The sequence below is a fragment of the Rousettus aegyptiacus genome, unplaced genomic scaffold, assembly GCF_014176215.1.
Source record: "Rousettus aegyptiacus isolate mRouAeg1 unplaced genomic scaffold, mRouAeg1.p scaffold_m13_p_3, whole genome shotgun sequence".
NCBI lineage: Eukaryota > Metazoa > Chordata > Mammalia > Chiroptera > Pteropodidae > Rousettus > Rousettus aegyptiacus.
In genome coordinates, this window is record NW_023416306.1 from 137,011,936 (window position 1) to 137,031,974 (window position 20,039).

Below are 20,039 nucleotides of genomic sequence, written 5' to 3' on the forward strand. Positions count from 1 at the left end.
AACAACCATGGTGAATGTCGTAGAGACATCAATTAAAGTGAATCCTGTGGATACTACTGATGGTCTGGAGATCACTGGCTTCCTTTGTCAGGGCCACGTTGGTGACGTGAAGGAGGTGGAAGCCAGACCAAAGTGGTTGGAGAAGGAATGTAACGTAAGAGCCGGGGCATCTATTTGAGTTTGCAATGAAAGAAAAAAAGAGATTGAGAATTTTGTTGTTGCTATTTTGTCATTTTGTGGATTTTCAGAACCCTACATTATGTCCCATGTGAGACTACAAACTCCTCAGAGGCAGGCTGTGCCCTGCAGTGCGTGGTACTGCCTTGAATGTGTGAGGCACTGTCTGGCTTTACGTTTAACTCACGCCCGCCAATGAAAATGTTCGCGCACTTGGTAGTAGGCAAAGTAGGGAATAGATTTCAGGGCATTCTCGTGTACTCAGTTAGGCAGCCCTGGCTTCGAGACACGCTGTCCCTGTGCCAGCATCAGCAGTTGTGCTGGTGCTCGTCTCCCCGTCCGCCCTCACCAATGTCACCACCTCTGTTCACAGTCTGCCGTTGGGCTTTTTTACAGCTATGAAACCTACCTAGTGGAACATCGGGATGCTTCTGCTTCTGTAGGATGTGTGATGAGGAGTAGAGTTCGGCTTTGGAGTGCTCGGAACCAGAGGTATTGCCGAGGACTCGGAGCCCAGCCCTGACCACAAGCGCGCCCACACACAATGAACAAATTGAACTTCCATAACAACAGAGTCATGCAAGACCGTCGGAGTGTGTGTATTTTCCTTCCCAATGATGAATCCCTGAACATCATCATAAATGTGAGTAGATCCCACTTAAGGAATGGTTAAATATCCGTGTTCCCACCAGTGACCACATTCAAGTTAAGAGTGAAGTCATTACAGAATACCTGTACCAAGGTGGTGGGTTGAGATGTTAAAGTAGTCTACACAGGTTAAAGCTTTGAATTATGGCTTAAGTGCAACAGCCTTCAACATTCTCTTGCCCAGGGTAAAGTTAGAGAATTTTGGTTACTATATTATAGAAAAACAAACACTTTGCTATTTTTAAACTTTTTATTGAAATATAATTTTTATCGATATATAATATGAATTTGCTTTTTAAATACTCTTGAGTTGTACCTACACACATGAAATTGTAATAATTGCTAGCTTTCTAGTATGCGTCTTGATCTTTGTTTTAATAGCAGCCTACATCTAGTCAGTTTCAAGCATACGCTGTGCATTTGAGCACTAAGGTATCACTGATGTTTCATGAATAAGAGTTAACCATCTTAGTTCACCTGGACATTGAGGAATATGATTTCTTTTTTCAGCTTTTAAAAATGGATTATAAATTATATGCAGCAAAGTATAGGAATCTTAAGTGTGCAGCTCAGTGAATTTTTACAAGTGTGTACATCCATGTAACCATCATCCGGCAGGAGATACAGTACATTTCCAGGCCCCCTCTTTTGTGAGTCTTTCTAGTCAGTAATCTCTACCCAAAGAGTAACAACTATTCTGCCTCTATCACCAGTGAGTAATCTTGTTTGTTTCTGAACTTCATGCTGCTGAAATTATGTGGTGTGTTCTCTTTTGCATATGGCTTCTTTCACTCAACATTTGGCCTGTGGAATTCATCCATTCTTTTACATGTTACCATAATTCTTTCTTTTTCATTGTTGTATAATTTTTCATTGTATAACAATATGCTCAAATTCTTTGTCCAACTATTGTTGATGGACATTGGGTTATTTTAAGTTTGGGGCTATTATGAATAGAAATGTTATGAATATTTTATATGTATGCACATATGTATATATTTCTGGGCTTATACCTAAGAGTGAAATTGTGGATCCTAAGGTATAGATATGTTTAGCTTTGATGGAGACTGCCAAACAGTTTTATGATAATCAATATCATGCCTATCATTTTTCAACTTCTCTCCATATTATCAACTTTCATATTCTTTCTTTTACTGGTTGTATTCTGATGGAATTAAGGAAAAAATTGCCTTAATGCATGCCTTGAATTAGTTTTCCTAGCTATAAACTACTGTATTTTTAACCCAATTGGTGTATAAGAGAATATTTTTAAATGTTATATTTAATATATATGACATGAATAGCCCCATGAAAAAGTTTAGCTAGGAAAAGGTTCTGCTTATTACCATAATTATTTTTGGCTTTCCTCTGACAGTCACTGCAGTTTCTTGATTTACTAATGTAACCTTGTTTTCACTCATAGGGGTTATCCGAGAATCAAACCTTGAATGAAATTTATCATCCATTGGGCAGAATTTCTGTTAGCTACATTCCTATTCAGGCTAGCCAAGTTGTTTTTACTGTGTGAAATGATAGACTTATTTTTGCAGCATTCGATTTTTAAAACCTAATAAAAATTGGCAACATATCCCTCTATCTCACTGTGGGCACTGGCAAAATATATTAAAATGTAATTTACTTATATATGTGAATGTGCTATTTGAGTTCTCTTATATAGTTATATAAAACGATATAGCCACTGAATTTTAAAAATATACATAATCATGTAGCATATGCACTTAAGAAGCCTCTCAGTTCCATTTCTGTCTTTTCACCTGTAGAATATGTATGCATGTGTGTGTGTACATGCATACAGGATATGGAGAACAGGTCAAAAGATAGCCAATTCATTCTTGTAGATTAGTGGTTTTTAAAACTTTAATGTACATCAGCATTATTTGGAGATGTTAAATATTCAGACCACTGTACTCTTTGGAGATGCTGATGTAGTATGTCTAGGGTAGGACACAAGAATCTGCATTTAACAAGATCTCCTAAAGAGATGCTATAGATAGTTTATAATCTTAAGCTCCCCAGGCAAAGACCTTTATCCAGCATCACTTAGTTTCTTTGACTCTACATAACTCTATTTACTAGATTACATTTTTGACTTTGTGTCAGTTGCCTAGACCTTAGGAAAGTACATGATATATAGTAAATGAAAATAAATGTTGGTGGTTGTTAGTAATAATAATATAGTTATTTTTGTTCATAAATGTTATCAGATTATTCATATTTTGACTCTACACTTTACTAGTTTTGTGATCTTTAGAGAAGTTGCTTACGCTGACTCACCTTACTCACTTGTAAAACCAACTTGCCTTGTACCTAGCACATAACAGGCATTTGATTTATATTAGCTCCCTTTCTGTCTTCCCTTTATGAATAATAATTGAGGAGCCGTATTGTAGTGATAAGACATGAATGTATTTAAAACACACAGACCAAATTCAAATCCCATGTCTGAACGACTTCTGGAAGATTTATTAAACCTCCCTCAGCTTCCTCTTCACTTATAAAATGGGACTCGTACCTATGGTACAGGGTGATTGTGAGAATTAAGGGTTAGCATATAGCATAATTCCTGACACATAGATAGTAGCTGCTATTATTATTATTTTTAATTCCTTACTCAAGGATAAATTTTATACTTATTCACTTCCTTCTTTTGCAAAATTAGTATAATTCCTACAGGATTGTCAGGACTATGAGCATGGACCATAAAGCCATATATCCTCATGATTAAGGAGAGACCTAGGCAGAAATCTCTACTCCAACCCTGGACAAGCTAGGGTTGTTTATTTGTTTGTTTGTTTGTTTGTTTTGCCTCAGTTTCCTCATCTATAAAGTGGCAATAATCTTATTCTCATCACAGGGACAGTGTGAAGATTTAAATGTACAACATGCAGGAAGTGCTTATTACAGTGTCTGTAACCCGAGAATTGCTCAGTAAATTAGTTTCATAGAGTATCACTTGTTTTAATTTCTTTGAGCTGTTTGCTCATTTCTTGAGGGTGCTCTATTAATGAAACTCTATTAATGAAAATGGAGAGTCCTAATCCCAAGTAGGCCTATTCTTATTTCAGGTCATGTGGACTTCTCTGCCATGCCCAGACTCTTCTTTATCAGGCTGTTAGACCAAAGGAGGGAGGGATTCAGTTAAGGAGTATGGTGGTCCCTCACTGCTAGGAAACAAGTTCAAGGTTGCCAAAGGCCTGTCTTTTTCTACAAAGTGTTATTTTTGTATTCAGAAAATAGCAGTTGATATTTGTAGATCCGTGGTATAACAAATCAACTGTAGCAAAAACTATTTCATTAATGGTCTGATTTTTTTTTTTTAATCATTTCTAAAGAGTTTTTTTTTTTTTTTTTTAAACAAAGAAAGTTTGTTCTCTGACAAATGTAGTTGATAAAATGTTGTCTTTCTGCATGAGGGGTAAATTTTGTGTTTTGGTCATTCAAAATTTTCTATGAGTTGAACTAATATGGGCTGTTTTAAATTATTTTAATCAGATAAATATTAAATATGAAAACTTGGAAAATTTGGGAAATAAAATCATGGGTAAATGTAAGAGCCACCAGATTTTTGAGTGATATAAATTGTGGCCAAGAGCTAAGACTTCACTAAGACTAGAGTGAACAGTTCTTTTTTTCTGGAACATATTTTAAACATTCTTGCCCAATAATAAATCATTGACATTTAAAATCAAAAGCTGTTTTATTAAAAAGTTCCATATTGAGTATATTTTTAGATAATACTTTAATTCTTACTCTTAATACTTCATACTCTATAGCACTTTTTTAAAGTTTTCATTGCTCCTGAAGCCTAAAGAACTTGAAAATTTCCCAATCAGCTAACATGTAACCTTAAAGACTCATAATATGCCAATACAAAAAACTCAAGCTTGTTTTCACAGCAGGTAAGAATTCAGAGCCATAGCCTTGTTTAATTGTAGTTTTTAAACAAGAAGGCTGTGCGTATTTGATAGTTTTTAAAGAGCTTTTTCAGTAGGTTTCAAATACTTAATTTAATCTCATGGAATAGCAATAATTATGCGTGATGTATAGAGGAAATGTACAGCGTTAGTTGAACACCAGTTATACAATACAACATAGTTTATATGCAGTTTGTGGTTTGGAATTTTTCCATTAACTTTTAATCACATTTTATCCTGAGTGCTCTGTATATTACATTTTAAAATATAATCAAAACTAAGGATTTAAGATACCTTAGACTGTATGACATTTTGTCTCAAATTTGTAGTATATAGTTCATTTTTATATAACAAGTGATACTTTTTCCTTTATCATTCTATTTATTTAAACTTATTTGTAAAGTAGAATTATGGTAGTATAGAATTCAAAATCCAAAGTCTTTTTAATGATTGAAGATGATAAAGATTTCCTACTGGCATATATATTCTCCCAGTAGTGCTGGTGGGTTTGCATTAATACATTTTCCCTAAATTCTTGAATGGTACTTTTATAAAATGATGCTGCTCAGCGAATCAGAGTCTGTAGTCATGGAACAGAATGAAGTTAAGGAGCCCACAGGGAAATCAGACTCTTGGCTCTCCTCCATCAAACATTTACTGAGTGCGTATATATCCTGGGTATAAAATAAGACACTCTCAGCTTCATCGAGTTCCTGGTGTTTCCAAATAGCTGAATTTGTGCTGCTCTGGCTTTTCATAAACACCTTTTGCACTTTCCAGTAGATACAGTGCTTTAGATTAGTTGTCATTTAGTAGTTAGCGTGAAAAAGAGTAGTAAACCTGTTTCTCTTACTCCATTTGTCATTATCACAATTCTGAATTGTTTGGCTTTCAGTTATCGAGGAATCTCAGCATGTTTTTATTTTCTGAATCTGAGTTACATATTATTGTGTGATAAAAAGTTATTAATTCAGAGTTAACTAATTTAGAATTCTTAATATTTAAAACCGTGATTGGCATCACTATTATTGAAGACAGAATTTGTAAATGATGGTACAAATGAGAGGAGAAATCCCACATATAAAATATATAGCTAAAATGACAATCTGTCATGTTGCACATATTTTATTATACACATAAAATGTTATAATAATACACAATTGAGCAAAAGTTTTAGGTTGCTGCCTTTGCCACTACTAACTACATGACTTTAAGCTTTCTGGGTTTATTTTCTACTTCTATAAAATGAAGAAATTGACCTGTATGGACTCTTAAAGTCAGTCTTAACTCTAATAAGCTTTAGTGATTCTAAATTCAATAAGACTAACTCAGCAGAGCTAATATCCCTCAAAACACTTCATTAAAAATTTGAGAAGTTTTAAAACTGTATCTTTTAAAGACTTTTATCATTCAACATGTGACTTTTCAGAATAATTTATCCCTAGAGTTCCAAATTATTATGGTTTTATGATATTTGAATTATACTAGAATTCAGAGAAGAAATATGGTTTAGGTACCTAAAAGTTAAGACAATGAAGTGATTAAGATAAGTAAAATCTAGAAATTAATTCATTGTATAGTGTATATTATTTTGCGAAAACCATCAAGAGGAAAACTTTCCTTGTAAATATACTTGGTGGTTACTAATTTTGATAATGTGAGTAGGCTATTTTGGATTCCTTCTGAAAATTTTATCATGCACTATAGGTTTAGACGGAGGTCTTGTCCCTGTATCTTAAGATTTATGAGTCTTGTACAAGACTGCATTGGTACTTTTATTGCCATGTTGTAAAAATTTGTATTCTAATAATTATTATTGAAACACAGTCTCAGATTAATGTAAATGATTTCCATAAACCAACAATTATTTTGTTGTGTCAGCTTGTCCTTTCAAGGAATATATTTAGGATGCATTAAATTGCCCAATTGTGGCATATTATGTAGACTTGGTTGAATTATTATTTCAAGTTATGTTTTTTTTTTTTCCTTACAGGTTAAAATTCTGTGTCACCAGTTACTGGTCCAGGTATGTGACCTACTCAGGCTAAAGGACTGTCACCTCTTTGGACTCAGTGTTATACAAAGTAAGTCTTATTCTTATCTCTGATGGATTTAATCAACTATCCCTAAGGAAATAATGTTTTATAGCTGTAACTTAAATTAGGCATACAATATAAAATCGTGATTGTGAAAATACTCATAAACTGGCCATTTTTAGTCTGGTATTCATTTTTTAAAATTAACTCTTGTGTATATCTTGTAAAATTTAGAACTTTAGGTCATATAGAGTTCAAACTTAAAAATTGTTTCCTCTTTAGGAGTTTGAATTTTATCTGTTTGCTCTTTTGTGTTTTAATGAACCAGAGGTTCATTAATTCCTTGCACAGAGGGAGCAGCTGGAACTAGTAGGAAATTAGCTTGAGCGTTTCTTTAATTTAATTTGTAATATAATTTTTGACATTAAAAGAAATTTAGACACAATAAAACTGACTTTCCTCTATTCAGATTCATTTGCTATTGACTGTATTACAAAGTGATCTATAATTTACCCTAATTTGCTGTTTTTCCCTCTTTACTGTGAACTTCTTTTCTTTTCCAGTCAGAATATATGATTCTGAGATATGGTATCAGTTTCTTCTGTGTACTTTAATTTATGTAGAGAATATTTTTAAGTAAAGGGCTTCATATAAGCTTTCTCTCCCCATAATAAAGCTCCCAGGATTTACCTGTAGCCATTCCTTATAACCTTTCTTTTTTTTTTAAATCATATTTTAAATTTCTCTACTCTTTTAGGTGCCCCAAAACTTTCATATCTTTGCTCAGTTTTTCAAGGAGACTGTAAAATGTTTTTATATTGGATATGAATTATCATTTTCTACTGCTGCAATTGGTTTAAATCTAAAGGCTTATGATATCTTGAGAATCTGATTAGTATGATAAAATGCTTAGATCTTTCAGGCTGAAAATGTATCATGATCAACTGATAAACAAGGCCATTCTCCAAAAGGTGAATTGTTTTCAGTTGTCTTTTTCGGCGAGGCCAGAGAACATGGAGTAGGGAGGAACATCAGAAACTGATGAATCAAACATTTGTTCTTCATTTTCTTCCTGTGGTAGTTAAACCAATAAAAATACAAATGTTCAGCTCCATTCTTGTATTAGTGCATACCTCAGTCACTCCTTCAAAAAAGGGTCTAGAAGAAATAAGATGCCCTGTAGATTCTAAATAACTACTTTTATTCCACACTCAAAGTTCACCCTTCTTAGTACAGCCAGACTGTTGATTCATTGTCCAACAAGTCAGTCTAATACAACCAGTTTACAGCTCCTTTAGGTTTCAAAATAAGAGTTTTTAAGATTTTTTTTTTTTTTTTTTTTTTTAAAGAGAGGTTGTAATATGGCGAAAGTACCTTGGAAGAGGAATCAGGTGACCTGGTTCCAATTCCGGTTCCACCACTAGCTAGTTGTGTGACTTTACACATGTCGCTTGACTTTTCTCAGTTTCAGTTTTCTCACATGTCAAATGGGAATTACTGTACACCTACTTTGTAGGATTGATGCGTGCTTGAGAGTTCAAGTATAAAGTCATGGTCAAACTGTCAGATGGTAGAGACATAGTGGTAGTTTAAACCTACATAGGAGCTGTTATGGTGAATAGTCTCAGTTCTGTTCACAATGTTGCTTCTTCATATGGGAACTCAGCCCAACACAAATCAGATTCAATGGGAAGGTTGTCTGGTCTTGCCTATTTCATGTTTAATCAGTAACATATGAGAGATGGGAGATAGTGTTAATTGATTCGATAGGTGGATTTAAAAAACACTTCTGTCTCTGAGACCTTTTTCTTATCCATTTCATTCAAATTTGTTGACTTAATATTGCCATTTACAGACAAAGAGTAGCTTTTACCCTTCCTGTTCTCTTATGGTGTGTTTCCAGTCAAACTCTAGCATTCAGTCAGGACTGACAGTGTGGGCAAGTATGTTATCCTTGGAGTAGGCAAAGAGATACATTTTTTTTTCCAGATTTAATACTTTTTATGCAGAGTGTTCTATGAGTCTGCCTCTTACTTAATAAAGGTTAGAAAAAAAAGGATAAGCTTTGTCTTAAAAAAAAAAAAATTAAAACTTTGTACAAAATAAGAATGCCAAAGGCTTTTCTTGTGAAATAAATCTTTTAAAAGATTCTCTTTGGGAAGTATGAAAATTTTTATATTTTTTACTAGCTTGTTTTCACATGTTTAGATCATTTTAACATGGGTTTTTAGCAGTCTTATTTTCTGTTCATCTTAAGAACGTCATTCCCTTGAAGAACTATTTTGGCATTCATTCTTGTTTTGCATAAGATTCTTCTCCTCTTCCCACAAAATCAATCCCAAAGGCAATGTGAGTAATGGTTTATCATTTTCTCATACCGTATTTTACAAAGAGAACTCACGGAAGGAAGAGTCTTGGGGACTATTCTTCACAAAGAATGGGTCAGGCTCCTCCCTGGGAAATGTGCCATCGTCGTCGATGTTCTCTCATTTCTTATACAGCAGTTAAGATGATGTTTCTGTGCTGTTTTATTACTGTGCACCTATGAGAAGAATCTTCAGTGAGCAAAACAAAAGCACGTTTTTGTAAGACCAAGTACTGCCCCATGTTAGAATTTACACTCTAAGATAAAATGATCCTACAAACTAAGTAAAAGCAGGAGTTGAAACTAATACTTCTTCTAAATATTAAATATTTTTAATAGTATGTTTTCTGTATTGCAAAAGCAAAATAATTCATAAAGAATGTCATTAATGTCTAGCCCACAGAACTTATTATCTTTTAACATCATGTTGGGTTTTCTTGGTAGTGTGTGCATTTAGAGAACATTCACGAATCTTAAGGCTTTTAAAAAACCTGTTTCTTCATGTATTCTTTTCTTTGAAAAAAATCTATCCTTGTTTCCTTTTTTATAATGTGCAGATAATGAACATGTGTATATGGAATTGTCACAAAAGCTTTATAAGTATTGTCCAAAAGAATGGAAGAAAGAGGCCAGCAAGGTACGACAATACGAAGTCACTTGGGTGAGGTTACATTTATAAGAAAAATTATTTTGATTTTTCAAAAGGTTTATTTTAACTATTTTACATTAGAAAAGTACCTGATATTTTATATAGTAGAGAATGGGAAAGGGAAATGAATTTTATAAGTCCTAAAATGTCACATTGATGAAGTATTAATATCTCATAGCAAATAATAGATTTTGGATATCTGTTTAAATAATGTCGGATAATCACTTTTTGGTAATCTTGGGATGTTTTGAAATGTAAAGCTTGGCAAAAGTATGTGTTCCTCTTCTGGGGCTGTTGTCAAAACTGATCTAAATATTATTAACAATTTTTGAATCTACTTTTACTCTCCTTATATTTGATATTTTGTCACTTTATTGTACTGGTGCTTTTATTTAGTAAACATCAATTCTGTTTGCATGAGGCAGCATTCACAAGGAATTTACCTAGTGTTGTTAGGATCACCCTAGTAAATCAGGAATAAATCCTCAGTGTTTAATCTTAGTTCCTTTGATTTGTATTTAAGAATTCTTGTAATAAACTAGACGGCTACTTCAAAGCCAACTACAAAGTAAGGAACATGGATGTCTAAATAAACAAACAGCATATTAGAATTTGGCATGTGGAATGTCAGAGGAATAAGAGAACGTTTGTAATGAGGAGCAAATGGTCACCACAGGGGACAGAGCTGAGAGGGTAGCTGGATCTCAGCTAGAAGTTTCCACTGGCATTTATTTTTATCTTCCCTTATTTTGTCATTGACATTACAGTGAATGAGTATCAGATACAGTGATGATAACTTCCTGGTTTTGCATGAACCTGGTATCCATATGAGACATTTGTCTACCTGCTGTAAGGCATCACTAGTTAGAAGTAGATAAAACCTTTTGGTGTTTAAAAAGTATCTTGTCAATAATGGTATTTTGTTACTTTTGCAATCTATTTTTGAAGTAACTAAAAATAGCTTGATTTTATGTGTCTTTGATTCAGGGTATTGACCAGTTTGGACCTCCTATGATCATCCACTTCCGTGTGCAGTATTACGTGGAAAATGGCAGATTGATCAGGTATGAGGACAGGGAGAGATTCTAAACCTTTATTCCCCACAGCACTCATCTTCTAACATAAATAAACCATATCAAATACGTCTAACCAAATAAAATACTCATTTATTGTTTATCTCTCCCTGCTAGACTATAAATTCTGTAAGAGCAGGATTTTTGATTTTTAAATCTTTTTGCACACTCATGTTCTATCTTCAGTTTCTACAACACAGATACAGTATGCACTCAGTAAATATTTGTTGGATGAATGAATGAATGATCATGTTAGACTGTTGATGAAAATGTTAATAATACTATCACGGGCTCACATTTTCTATACTTCACATTTTCAGTAACAATTCAGTCACCGAAAAGATATTTCATTCAAGAGGAAACTGGCACTTGGTAAAGAGTAGAGAGACTGATTAAAGGATTATATTATATTCTGGTGGTGGGTTGGGGAATAGGGCAGCAGCAAGAAGCCTCTCCTGTAAAAATGCATGGGTGTTTATATAGCCTGGTTTTCTTTTCACTTTGGGGTCTTGCTTCTGTTCTTGGCAGTAGCTTTAAAGCTAAGATTACACCCAGTGGAATTACCCTGTGAGAATCTTAGATGAAGTTTGGCAACGGCAGGTAATTGATTCTTTTTCTAGACGAACAATACTATGCTCATGATACAAACTCAGAATTCACTATTTCAGAGGGTCAGTTTATCATTTGCTTAGGAGGATTCAGTGCTGGAAACTTTCAGAAGTGATTTTGTTGGCTGATAGAATATACTGGAAATGTGAATTCTGTTTTACTAATTTGCTTTTAAATTTTGAGAAACTCCATGTAAAAGAGACAAAGATACATTTAGCTAATGAGTTATATGTGAGATTCTCTCTTAGTATCTATATCATTGCCACATTAAAATTAAAAAAGGCTGAGGAACTTTTTAGTTATTCCAAGTTTATGAAAATTTTTACTCAATTTACCTACTAAGTATGGCATATACTGGAAAGAGGAAAATATATTATGTAACCACTAATTAACCCTTTGGGACTAACGAGTGTTTAATTTATCCCTATACTTATGCCCTTTTTTTCAGAGAGGAGCTAGTCCAAACACTATGTGGTCAGCATTATAAAAAGAAGTACTCTGTCCCAAGAGGAAAGAAATTACATAAATGCTTTATTTTTAAACTCTTCGTGCTTAAACACAATCTTGGTTAAAATAAACCCATATGTTTTTATTATTATCAGCTAATAAGCTATGAATCTCAAGTAAACATTCAGCCTAAAATAATTAGGAATAATTTTAATAAATTTAATAATAATAAACTCATTAAATACATACACACACTTTTTTTTTTTTTTTTTTTTTTTGCATTTTTACTTTGATCACAAAGGCGTCCTATTTGCTTGTGACATCTTTGAGAGCTTAACCATATTTTTTCCCCAGTCAGCACTTCTTACTCAGCATATTTAATGGGGACTATATTTATTTCTGACCTCAGTGGCCTGTAATCTGTGCACTATTAGTATTTCCATTTTTGAGGAATATCATGATTGTCATAACATACGCCTATAAAAACACACCCATAAAGTAATATTCACTTAATAAAAAACAATTTAAGGAAAGCGTTTTTCGGTTCATTTGTTTTGAGAGGGAGAAAACACCATTTATAGTTAAATTTTTTTCTAGACGGTCGTAAATAAAAACATTTTTAAAAGGGCCTTAGAGTACTAGTAATGTGCTCAGCTGAAAACAAGACAAAAAAAACGAGAATAGCAAAACATTAAAGCCAGGATCATCTCCTCAGATTTGTCCTTATTTATATGGGTAGCATTATCATAACAGTTATTTTAATACAGACAACAAATGCCTAGGTTCCTATTGTAACACTTGTTCAATTACATATTTATCATATTAGACCATAGTGATTTAGACCCTTTTTCCATTCTCTGAATGAATTAAATGTTACAGGCCTTAGAAAATGTTATTTTTGCCTTCTTCGTAGTCTGACTAGGACTTCAGGGAGGCAGCAGGTATTCACTATTATCTCCCCCTTTTCAGAGAGTGGGGAGGGTGGGAGGAGGAGGGAGCCGAAACAGAAGAGCTCTTGTCACCAGATGGAGAGCAGGATTTGGGTTCTGTTTACATGCCATTGGATTGTTCCATCAGAATGTGAGTTCTGTTTTCTTTTATTTTCCTAGTGACAGAGCAGCAAGATTCTATTATTACTGGCACCTGAGAAAACAAGTTCTTCATTCTCAGTGTGTGCTCCGAGAGGAGGCCTATTTCCTGCTGGCAGCCTTTGCCCTGCAGGCTGATCTTGGGAACTTCAAAAGGAATAAGCACTATGGAAAATACTTTGAGCCTGAGGCTTACTTCCCATCTTGGGTAGGCACTGTTTTCAAATTTTAAAATGTTTTCTCTAGCACATTAGTTCGTTGTGCTGCTACTCATGTTGCTTCAAGAAATGGAAACCCAGATGTTTTGTGGCCAGTGAAACCTTTAGTGATGCCCCAAAATAAAATTAACTCGAGAGTATGGTACACATGATCTCTTGATGTACTTTATAGTTGATGTGGTAGAGGATTACTATCCATCCTAAATATGGTGGAACTTGAAATTTGCCAGCCTTCTCTTAGCATTTATATGGCCTTGATCATATTTACTTTTAATTTGAACAGTATTTTCCCTCTTCGAAGAGGGAAAAATACTACTCTTTAAAAGGTAAGATAATTCACAGCTTTTCCTCTGCTGAGAAAACAAATACAGGTGCTCCTCAATTTGTGATGAGGTTACTTCCCAATAAACCTGTTGTAGGTTGAAATATTGTAAGTCAAAATGTTTTTAATACACCTAGCCTAACATCATAGCTTAGGCTAGTCTACCTTAAATGTGCTCAGAACACTTAAATTAGCCTACCCTTGGGCAAATGCATCTAATACAAAGCTTATTTCATAATAAACTGTGGAATAGCTCATGTAATTTATTGAATACTATACTGAAAGTGAAAAAATGGTCGTGTGGGTACCCAGTGTTAATGAACACAGCTGAAAGCCTGAACACGGCCTGAAGAGGTTTGAAGCATTGAAGTAAAACAAAAAACACTGGCAGCATAGTACACTATAGAATACCTGTTGGTACCCTCATGATCGCATAGCTGACGTATCTCACTGCTGCTGCCCAGCATCACAAGAGAGTATCATTGCACATATCACTAGACTGAGGAAAAAATCAAAATTCAAAGTACTGTTTCTACTGAATGCATATTGCTTTGCATCATAGTCAAGTTGAAAAAGTTCTAAATCTAACCATCATAAGTCCTAAATCTAACCATCGTAAGTCCGGGACCTTCCACATAAGTAAACTCCTTGCTCTGACTGCTGTTTCCTTCACTCCTAGGAGAGGAGCCAGCCCCGGTCCAGCATGAACTAGCTCAGCGGTCCCTTCTCTGCCTCACCCTGTCCATGTCTGTTCCCATCCTTCCTTCAGGTTTCTGCTAACTTCTTTTCTGTATCCTAAGCTGTTCAAACTAACTCTTCTTCACTCAGAACACACACGTGTTTGGTTTGCACTGCCCCATTTCCAGGAAAGAAAGGAGGAAGGGAAAGAAGAGCTGCTTCTCTCCCCTTCCCTGTGCGCTGGCAACTTCCAAATCTGTGTCTCTCCCCTGTGTCTGTGAGATAGCTGTTTTACCCATAGGCATCTCAGACTCAGAATGTGCCAAGTCAGGTTATTCTGCCCATCTCAATTCTCAGTATTCCTACTTCTCTGTTCCTAATCTCAGCTAGTGGCACCGCCACCCATCTGGCCATCCAGAAACTGGAGTTATACAGAACTCCCCCTTACCACCCTTCTATCTCCCTGCCACATCCAACCAACCAGAGAACATCCTCTATCATAAACACTTGATTACCAATCACCCAGCTTGAGAAATAAGATTCTCTGCTATTTTTGTTGTTGACTTTCTAAGTGTCTATTGTGTCCCCTCCCCATGTTTGTTCCTTCCATCTCCCAGGTTCCAGCTCTCATCAGTACTTGACAGCATCACCATGGAGGCTTTACTCCATCGATTATAGATGAGTTGATTTTGCTTGATTTAAACCTTCAGGGGCTCCCCTGTCACTTGATTTAAACCTTCAGGGGCTCCCCTGTCACTTGCCCAGGCTCCAGAGCATGACTCAGGAACTTTCCAGGATGTGGTCCCTGCCAGCCTTTCCAGCTTCCTTTCTGATTGTCCTGCATTTTGAATTTTATGCCGTAGCAACATCCAGCAGTTCCTGTGTTCCACACCTCCAGTGACAGTTAGCACTACTAGCCTTTCTCCTCCAGTTCTTATATCCTTCTCCGTATTTTTACCTGGCTAACTCCTGTTCATCCTCTAAGACTCAATTTTCTCTTTCTTCAGCACTTCACAGTAAGGTGCTCAGTATATGTTATTATTGACTGATTGGCAGTGCTTCTGTTGAAAAGAAACCGCAAAAGGTGTCAAGCTTTTACATATCGATGTCTGTTGGACCAAAATTAGCCTGTATTTACATTCCCTAGTTGTCTTCAAGTACTCACTGAACCTTGGTCATTTAAACCAGAGCTTCCCAGTCAGTGCAGATGGAATCCAGAGTACCTGGATTACCGTGGCCTCAACTCTTGGGACCACCAAAATCACTACTCCAGTGTCCTTATGAGTATTCTCTATATGGTCTTTGGCCTGAAAAAATTGATAAGTACTGATTTAAGATTGTAAAAGGCGTCTGAAAAACTTGTCATTTGACTTCTCAGCAAAATTTGATAAGTGGCCAGTAGTTTGTCATGTTTAATTCAATAGGAAGAAACAGTATGTCAATATCTATAAAAACATTAAACATTAAAGCTAAAAATTCTGTAATTTTTTTATTCTGATGATTTTTAATGCTCCTTTTTGTTCACTTGCATAATTCTTTTCACATTTTATAATCCTGTAAAATCAGCTAGGACCTTTAATCAACACTTTTCTCTTAGCCTGTAGCTGCTGGATGCTATATATTTTTGACATCTAAGAGCTCAGGCTACTATCTGATGAAAATATAAGCAACGATGAATTGCAATGAGTATATAAAAGAAATTATTTTTCTCATAAGTATTCATAGTGTTCATGTCAGCCTTCTGTGCAAAAACCAAACATGTTTCAGAGAATTCCTCGCAGTCCTCTGCCATCTTTGGATTAACATGTAGAACCTCCTACTCTGTGGCTGTAATTTTAGAAAGATTAAGTAGAATCCAGAACCTGAAGATATACTGAGAAGAGATGTTTTTCATGGTACCTACTGCAAGTATAAACAGTGGTGTGCACAAAATTTTGCAAGTTTGCATGTTTTATTTTTCTTGGTGGGTTTCAAGCCAAGAGGACATATTTTTCCCATTTTTTGTGATCTTTCGGATATGCAGCACTACAGCTGAATTGATGTCGCTGCTTCTCTTATTAGCAGGTTCAGCCTCGTATCATAACTGATGGTGAAAACAAAATAAAAGTGAGAATTTTCTAATATGAATCAGCCAGTTTACAGGGCCTGTTTTAGGTCCTGTCCTTTCCGTCATTTGGGGGTCGAGGGTAGTATTTAACATCCCTCCAACAAATGTTGCATTGCACACCCATTGTGTTCCAACAGGTTGTTTCCAAGAGAGGGAAGGACTACATCCTGAAGCACATTCCAAACATGCACAAAGATCAGTTTGCACTGACCGCTTCCGAGGCTTATCTTAAATATATCAAAGAGGCCGTCCGACTGGATGACGTCGCGGTTCATTACTACAGACTGTATAAGGTACAGAACCACAACGAGTCTGCAGCTTCTGAGAAAATAATACCTTCTTGAGCAGGAGGAACTTTTATTTAAAGTTCTCATTTCACTTTCTGATGGGCTTTTAAAGAACTTTCATGTGACTTGCTGTTTGTTTGTTTGTCATCATAATTCAGTCTTGGAATCCTTGGCCCTCAGAGCAGGATGGAGTCTTTTTTAATGGTTCTAATATTGAGATAACAAAGGCTGCAAACTGTGAATCTGGCTTTGCAGTGATAAGAAATAGTTATTTTTCTTCTTCCCAAATCTGCATTTCTGCCTAGGGAGTAACATTGGCAACTTGTTTGGTCAGTAATTTTTAATATTCCTCAAAGCGAAGCCATACCTGCATTGTATCAATTAATAACAAGACCATCATCACAGCTGCTAGTTATTGTTGAATACTGTGTTTATGGGGAACACTTTATCTTTTTTTTTTTTAAACCCTCACAACCTTGTAAAATAGGAACCGTAATCTTCATCTTACAGATGTGGGAACAGACTAAACACCACAAAACTAGTAAGTGACAGAGCCAGGATTCAACCCAGGTCTACCTGAAATCAAGCTGTGTGCTTTCACCCCTGAACTCTGTGTTCCCTCACTCTCTGAAGTTTGTTACTCTCTTTTGTGTCCTCTGTATACTAGTCTCATTTTTCCAGAGGTCAGAGGTTACACACCCAAATAACAACTGGGGCCAGGCTCTACAGGGAATCACACACTGCTGTTTATCATCTCTGTCTTCTCTTCCCACCCCCTCCCTACTCCTCTCCCTGTTTCACAAGTGTCACTTCCTTGGCAAGAACTCCTGAATTCCCACTTACATGTTCAAGGGTATATTCTCAAACCAAATAGGCTAAAGTGGTTCAGAGTGTGTTCCGTTGGGCCTAACTTCTGGGATTGAATCCCAGCTTCACCTCTTAACTGCGTGATCTTAGGCAAGTTACTTAACCTCTGTGCTTGAGTTTCCCCATAGTTAAATGTGGATGGTAACATACCTGTCTCTGAGATTTACTGAAGACTTAAAAGATAATGGATGAAAATGCTTCAAAGAGAGTGCCCAGCACATGTTAAACATGACATTAAACTGTTACTATTATTATTATGCTGTTACCATTATCATTATGCCCTTGCTATTATCATTGTTACTATTATGCTTGTTGGCACGCCTGTAAGCCTTTGTGGTAAATTAGCATAAGTAGACCATTGGAGACTGGACTGTAGTTTGGATATGTTGCTTGGTGATCTTCCTGGCTGGTTCAGAAAACTTGGTAAGGAACCAAAGGATGGTTCCATGCCCAAGAGACACACACTGTTAATGCCCTGTCATCTTTGAAAGGTGTAATTGAGTTCCATATAATCTCTTTAACTAAGCCTAAAGGACTGAGTTATTTTTTTTTTCCTTAAGAGATTTTATTTGTGACACTTCAATTTATATGAGAGAAAATGCAAATAAATTACATTTGAAAATCAATTTATAATTTAAAAACTTATTAAAAGTACTGATGTATTGAAGAATGTGGCTTTGGAATCAGATATCAGTTAGAAACCCTATGTCACCACTCAGTAATACTGGGATCCCAGGCAAATATAACTATAATCCTGGGCCATCTATTAAGTGGGAATGCGTCTATTCATTTCACAAAGTTGGGAAGATTCTGTGAGGTAATGAATCTGAAATAGCCAGGTGGAGTGCCTGGCACGTTAGTGGGCGTTCAATAAATATTAATTACTTTTTTTTTTTTAATTCTTATTTGATAGGGAAGATTAGTATTTTAGAGAATCCTTCACTGAAGTAGATATCCCCATTTATTTTTAGCGTAAAAATTAATCTTTAAAATTTACTTAAAGTGCGGTACTTCTACGTGGTATAGAAAATGACTCTTGTCTTCTTAAAACAAGATAATTAATAATAAAATGTAACTAAATGAAGTAAGGAATAGATATTATTATCTTATGGGCTGAGTTTTCATTCTTTGAAGAAATCAGGTGGCAGGTGTTAAAACTGCTTCATCTAAGGCCTGCTTATAAACCGTAAGTAAGGTAGACAGAGGACAGGAAACATTCCAAATGGGAAAAAAATCTGTGTCCCTTTTCCAGAACTACACACCTCATACATGCACAGCTATCTTTTTTATGAGCACAGTTTTATGTCAGGAAGTAATCAGAACAGCCTTGAAAGAGAAATTGGCCTAAACTCATAGTGATGGATTGGTTTCTCCTTTTAAACCTATACTATATGTGCCTTTCTTGCCATAAAAAATATATTAGTTGGTATAAAGAGAAAAAGAAAAGAAAAAGCCCAAACAGTGAAAATAGGCTCTATCTTTTCCGTGCCAGGATGCATTTTCAAAAAATATTTCTCACTGTGTTGATGAGAAAACTGACTAAATGTAATAAAGATCTGTACATATTTATTGTTTTTATTGAGAAATCTCATAATGAAAACAATTTAGTCATTTAGTAATGTTATTTATCTTCTTTTTTAAACTTCATATTTTATATCCACTTATTACAGATGAGCACTTAAAAGGTGTGGCCAAATTTCTGAGTACATTCTTAATTGTAGAATTTTTTCCTTATGTAGTTGTACTTTATTTTTTACAGTTTATAGTTTAGCTGGTAGAATGTCTGTCATCTTGGCAAGTAATAATTGAACTTCTTAAAAATAAGTAATTTTTTCCCAAACTAACTGAAAATAAAACTTTTGCAGCTTTATTATCTATTTTCTTGAGAGACCCTTAAATATTTAGGCTTACCTCTAATTTTAGCTTCAAAGCTAAGAGACTTAACCTGGTTTGAAACATGTAAAGAAAGTCTAGTAGCTATGTCACAGTGTAGCTATGACATTAGATTCAAGATGCTAACACCTAAGAAAAGGTTAATCATAAGACAGAAGGTAAAAATCATGATATGAAAGCAAAAATATTCTTGTTTACTAGAGTTCTCAGGAACATAAGTATTTAGAATATTGTCAGACATGAAAATGAATTTAATATGATGAAAACACTAGTACTTTTGAAATCCGAGGGATTTAATAAGTATAATATACCATTATTGATTCACTCTGTGTTCATGAGTTTCTTAAAGCTCATAGAAAATTAGGGATGTGCAAGATGAGCAAAGTTATTTTAAACCAGAAATTTTCCAGTCCCGAATTTTCTTTCTCTTTCTTTTCTTTGGTGCTAAATTGTCCATTGTAGAAGAAAAATATATGTTTTCATACAATTTTATTCCTACAGGATAAAAGGGAAATTGAAGCTTCTCTGACCCTTGGATTGACCATGCGAGGGATACAGATTTTTCAGGTTAGTGAATGAAAAATAAGTGTCAGATAGTATCCACTATGTCTTACATTGACAATGTGCCAGTGACAATGTC

General features: G+C 35.1%; 1 protein-coding gene across 4 annotated transcripts in view; it reads left to right on the forward strand.

Annotated features, from left to right (window-relative positions):
• Positions 1–20,039, forward strand: part of FRMD6 (FERM domain containing 6) — a 70,301-nt gene that overhangs the window by 33,291 nt on the left and 16,971 nt on the right. For 3 of the 4 annotated variants that reach the window (XM_016120805.2, XM_016120806.2, XM_016120808.2), the window contains exons 2-8: positions 574–820; positions 6,754–6,844; positions 9,719–9,822; positions 10,798–10,874; positions 13,049–13,235; positions 16,490–16,645; positions 19,901–19,966. In XM_016120805.2, coding sequence (XP_015976291.1) covers positions 722–820; positions 6,754–6,844; positions 9,719–9,822; positions 10,798–10,874; positions 13,049–13,235; positions 16,490–16,645; positions 19,901–19,966 — 780 coding nt within the window. In that variant the 5' untranslated portion in view covers positions 574–721. The remainder of the gene's footprint in view (positions 1–573; positions 821–6,753; positions 6,845–9,718; positions 9,823–10,797; positions 10,875–13,048; positions 13,236–16,489; positions 16,646–19,900; positions 19,967–20,039) is intronic. The other variant, XM_016120809.2, reaches the window with a different exon arrangement.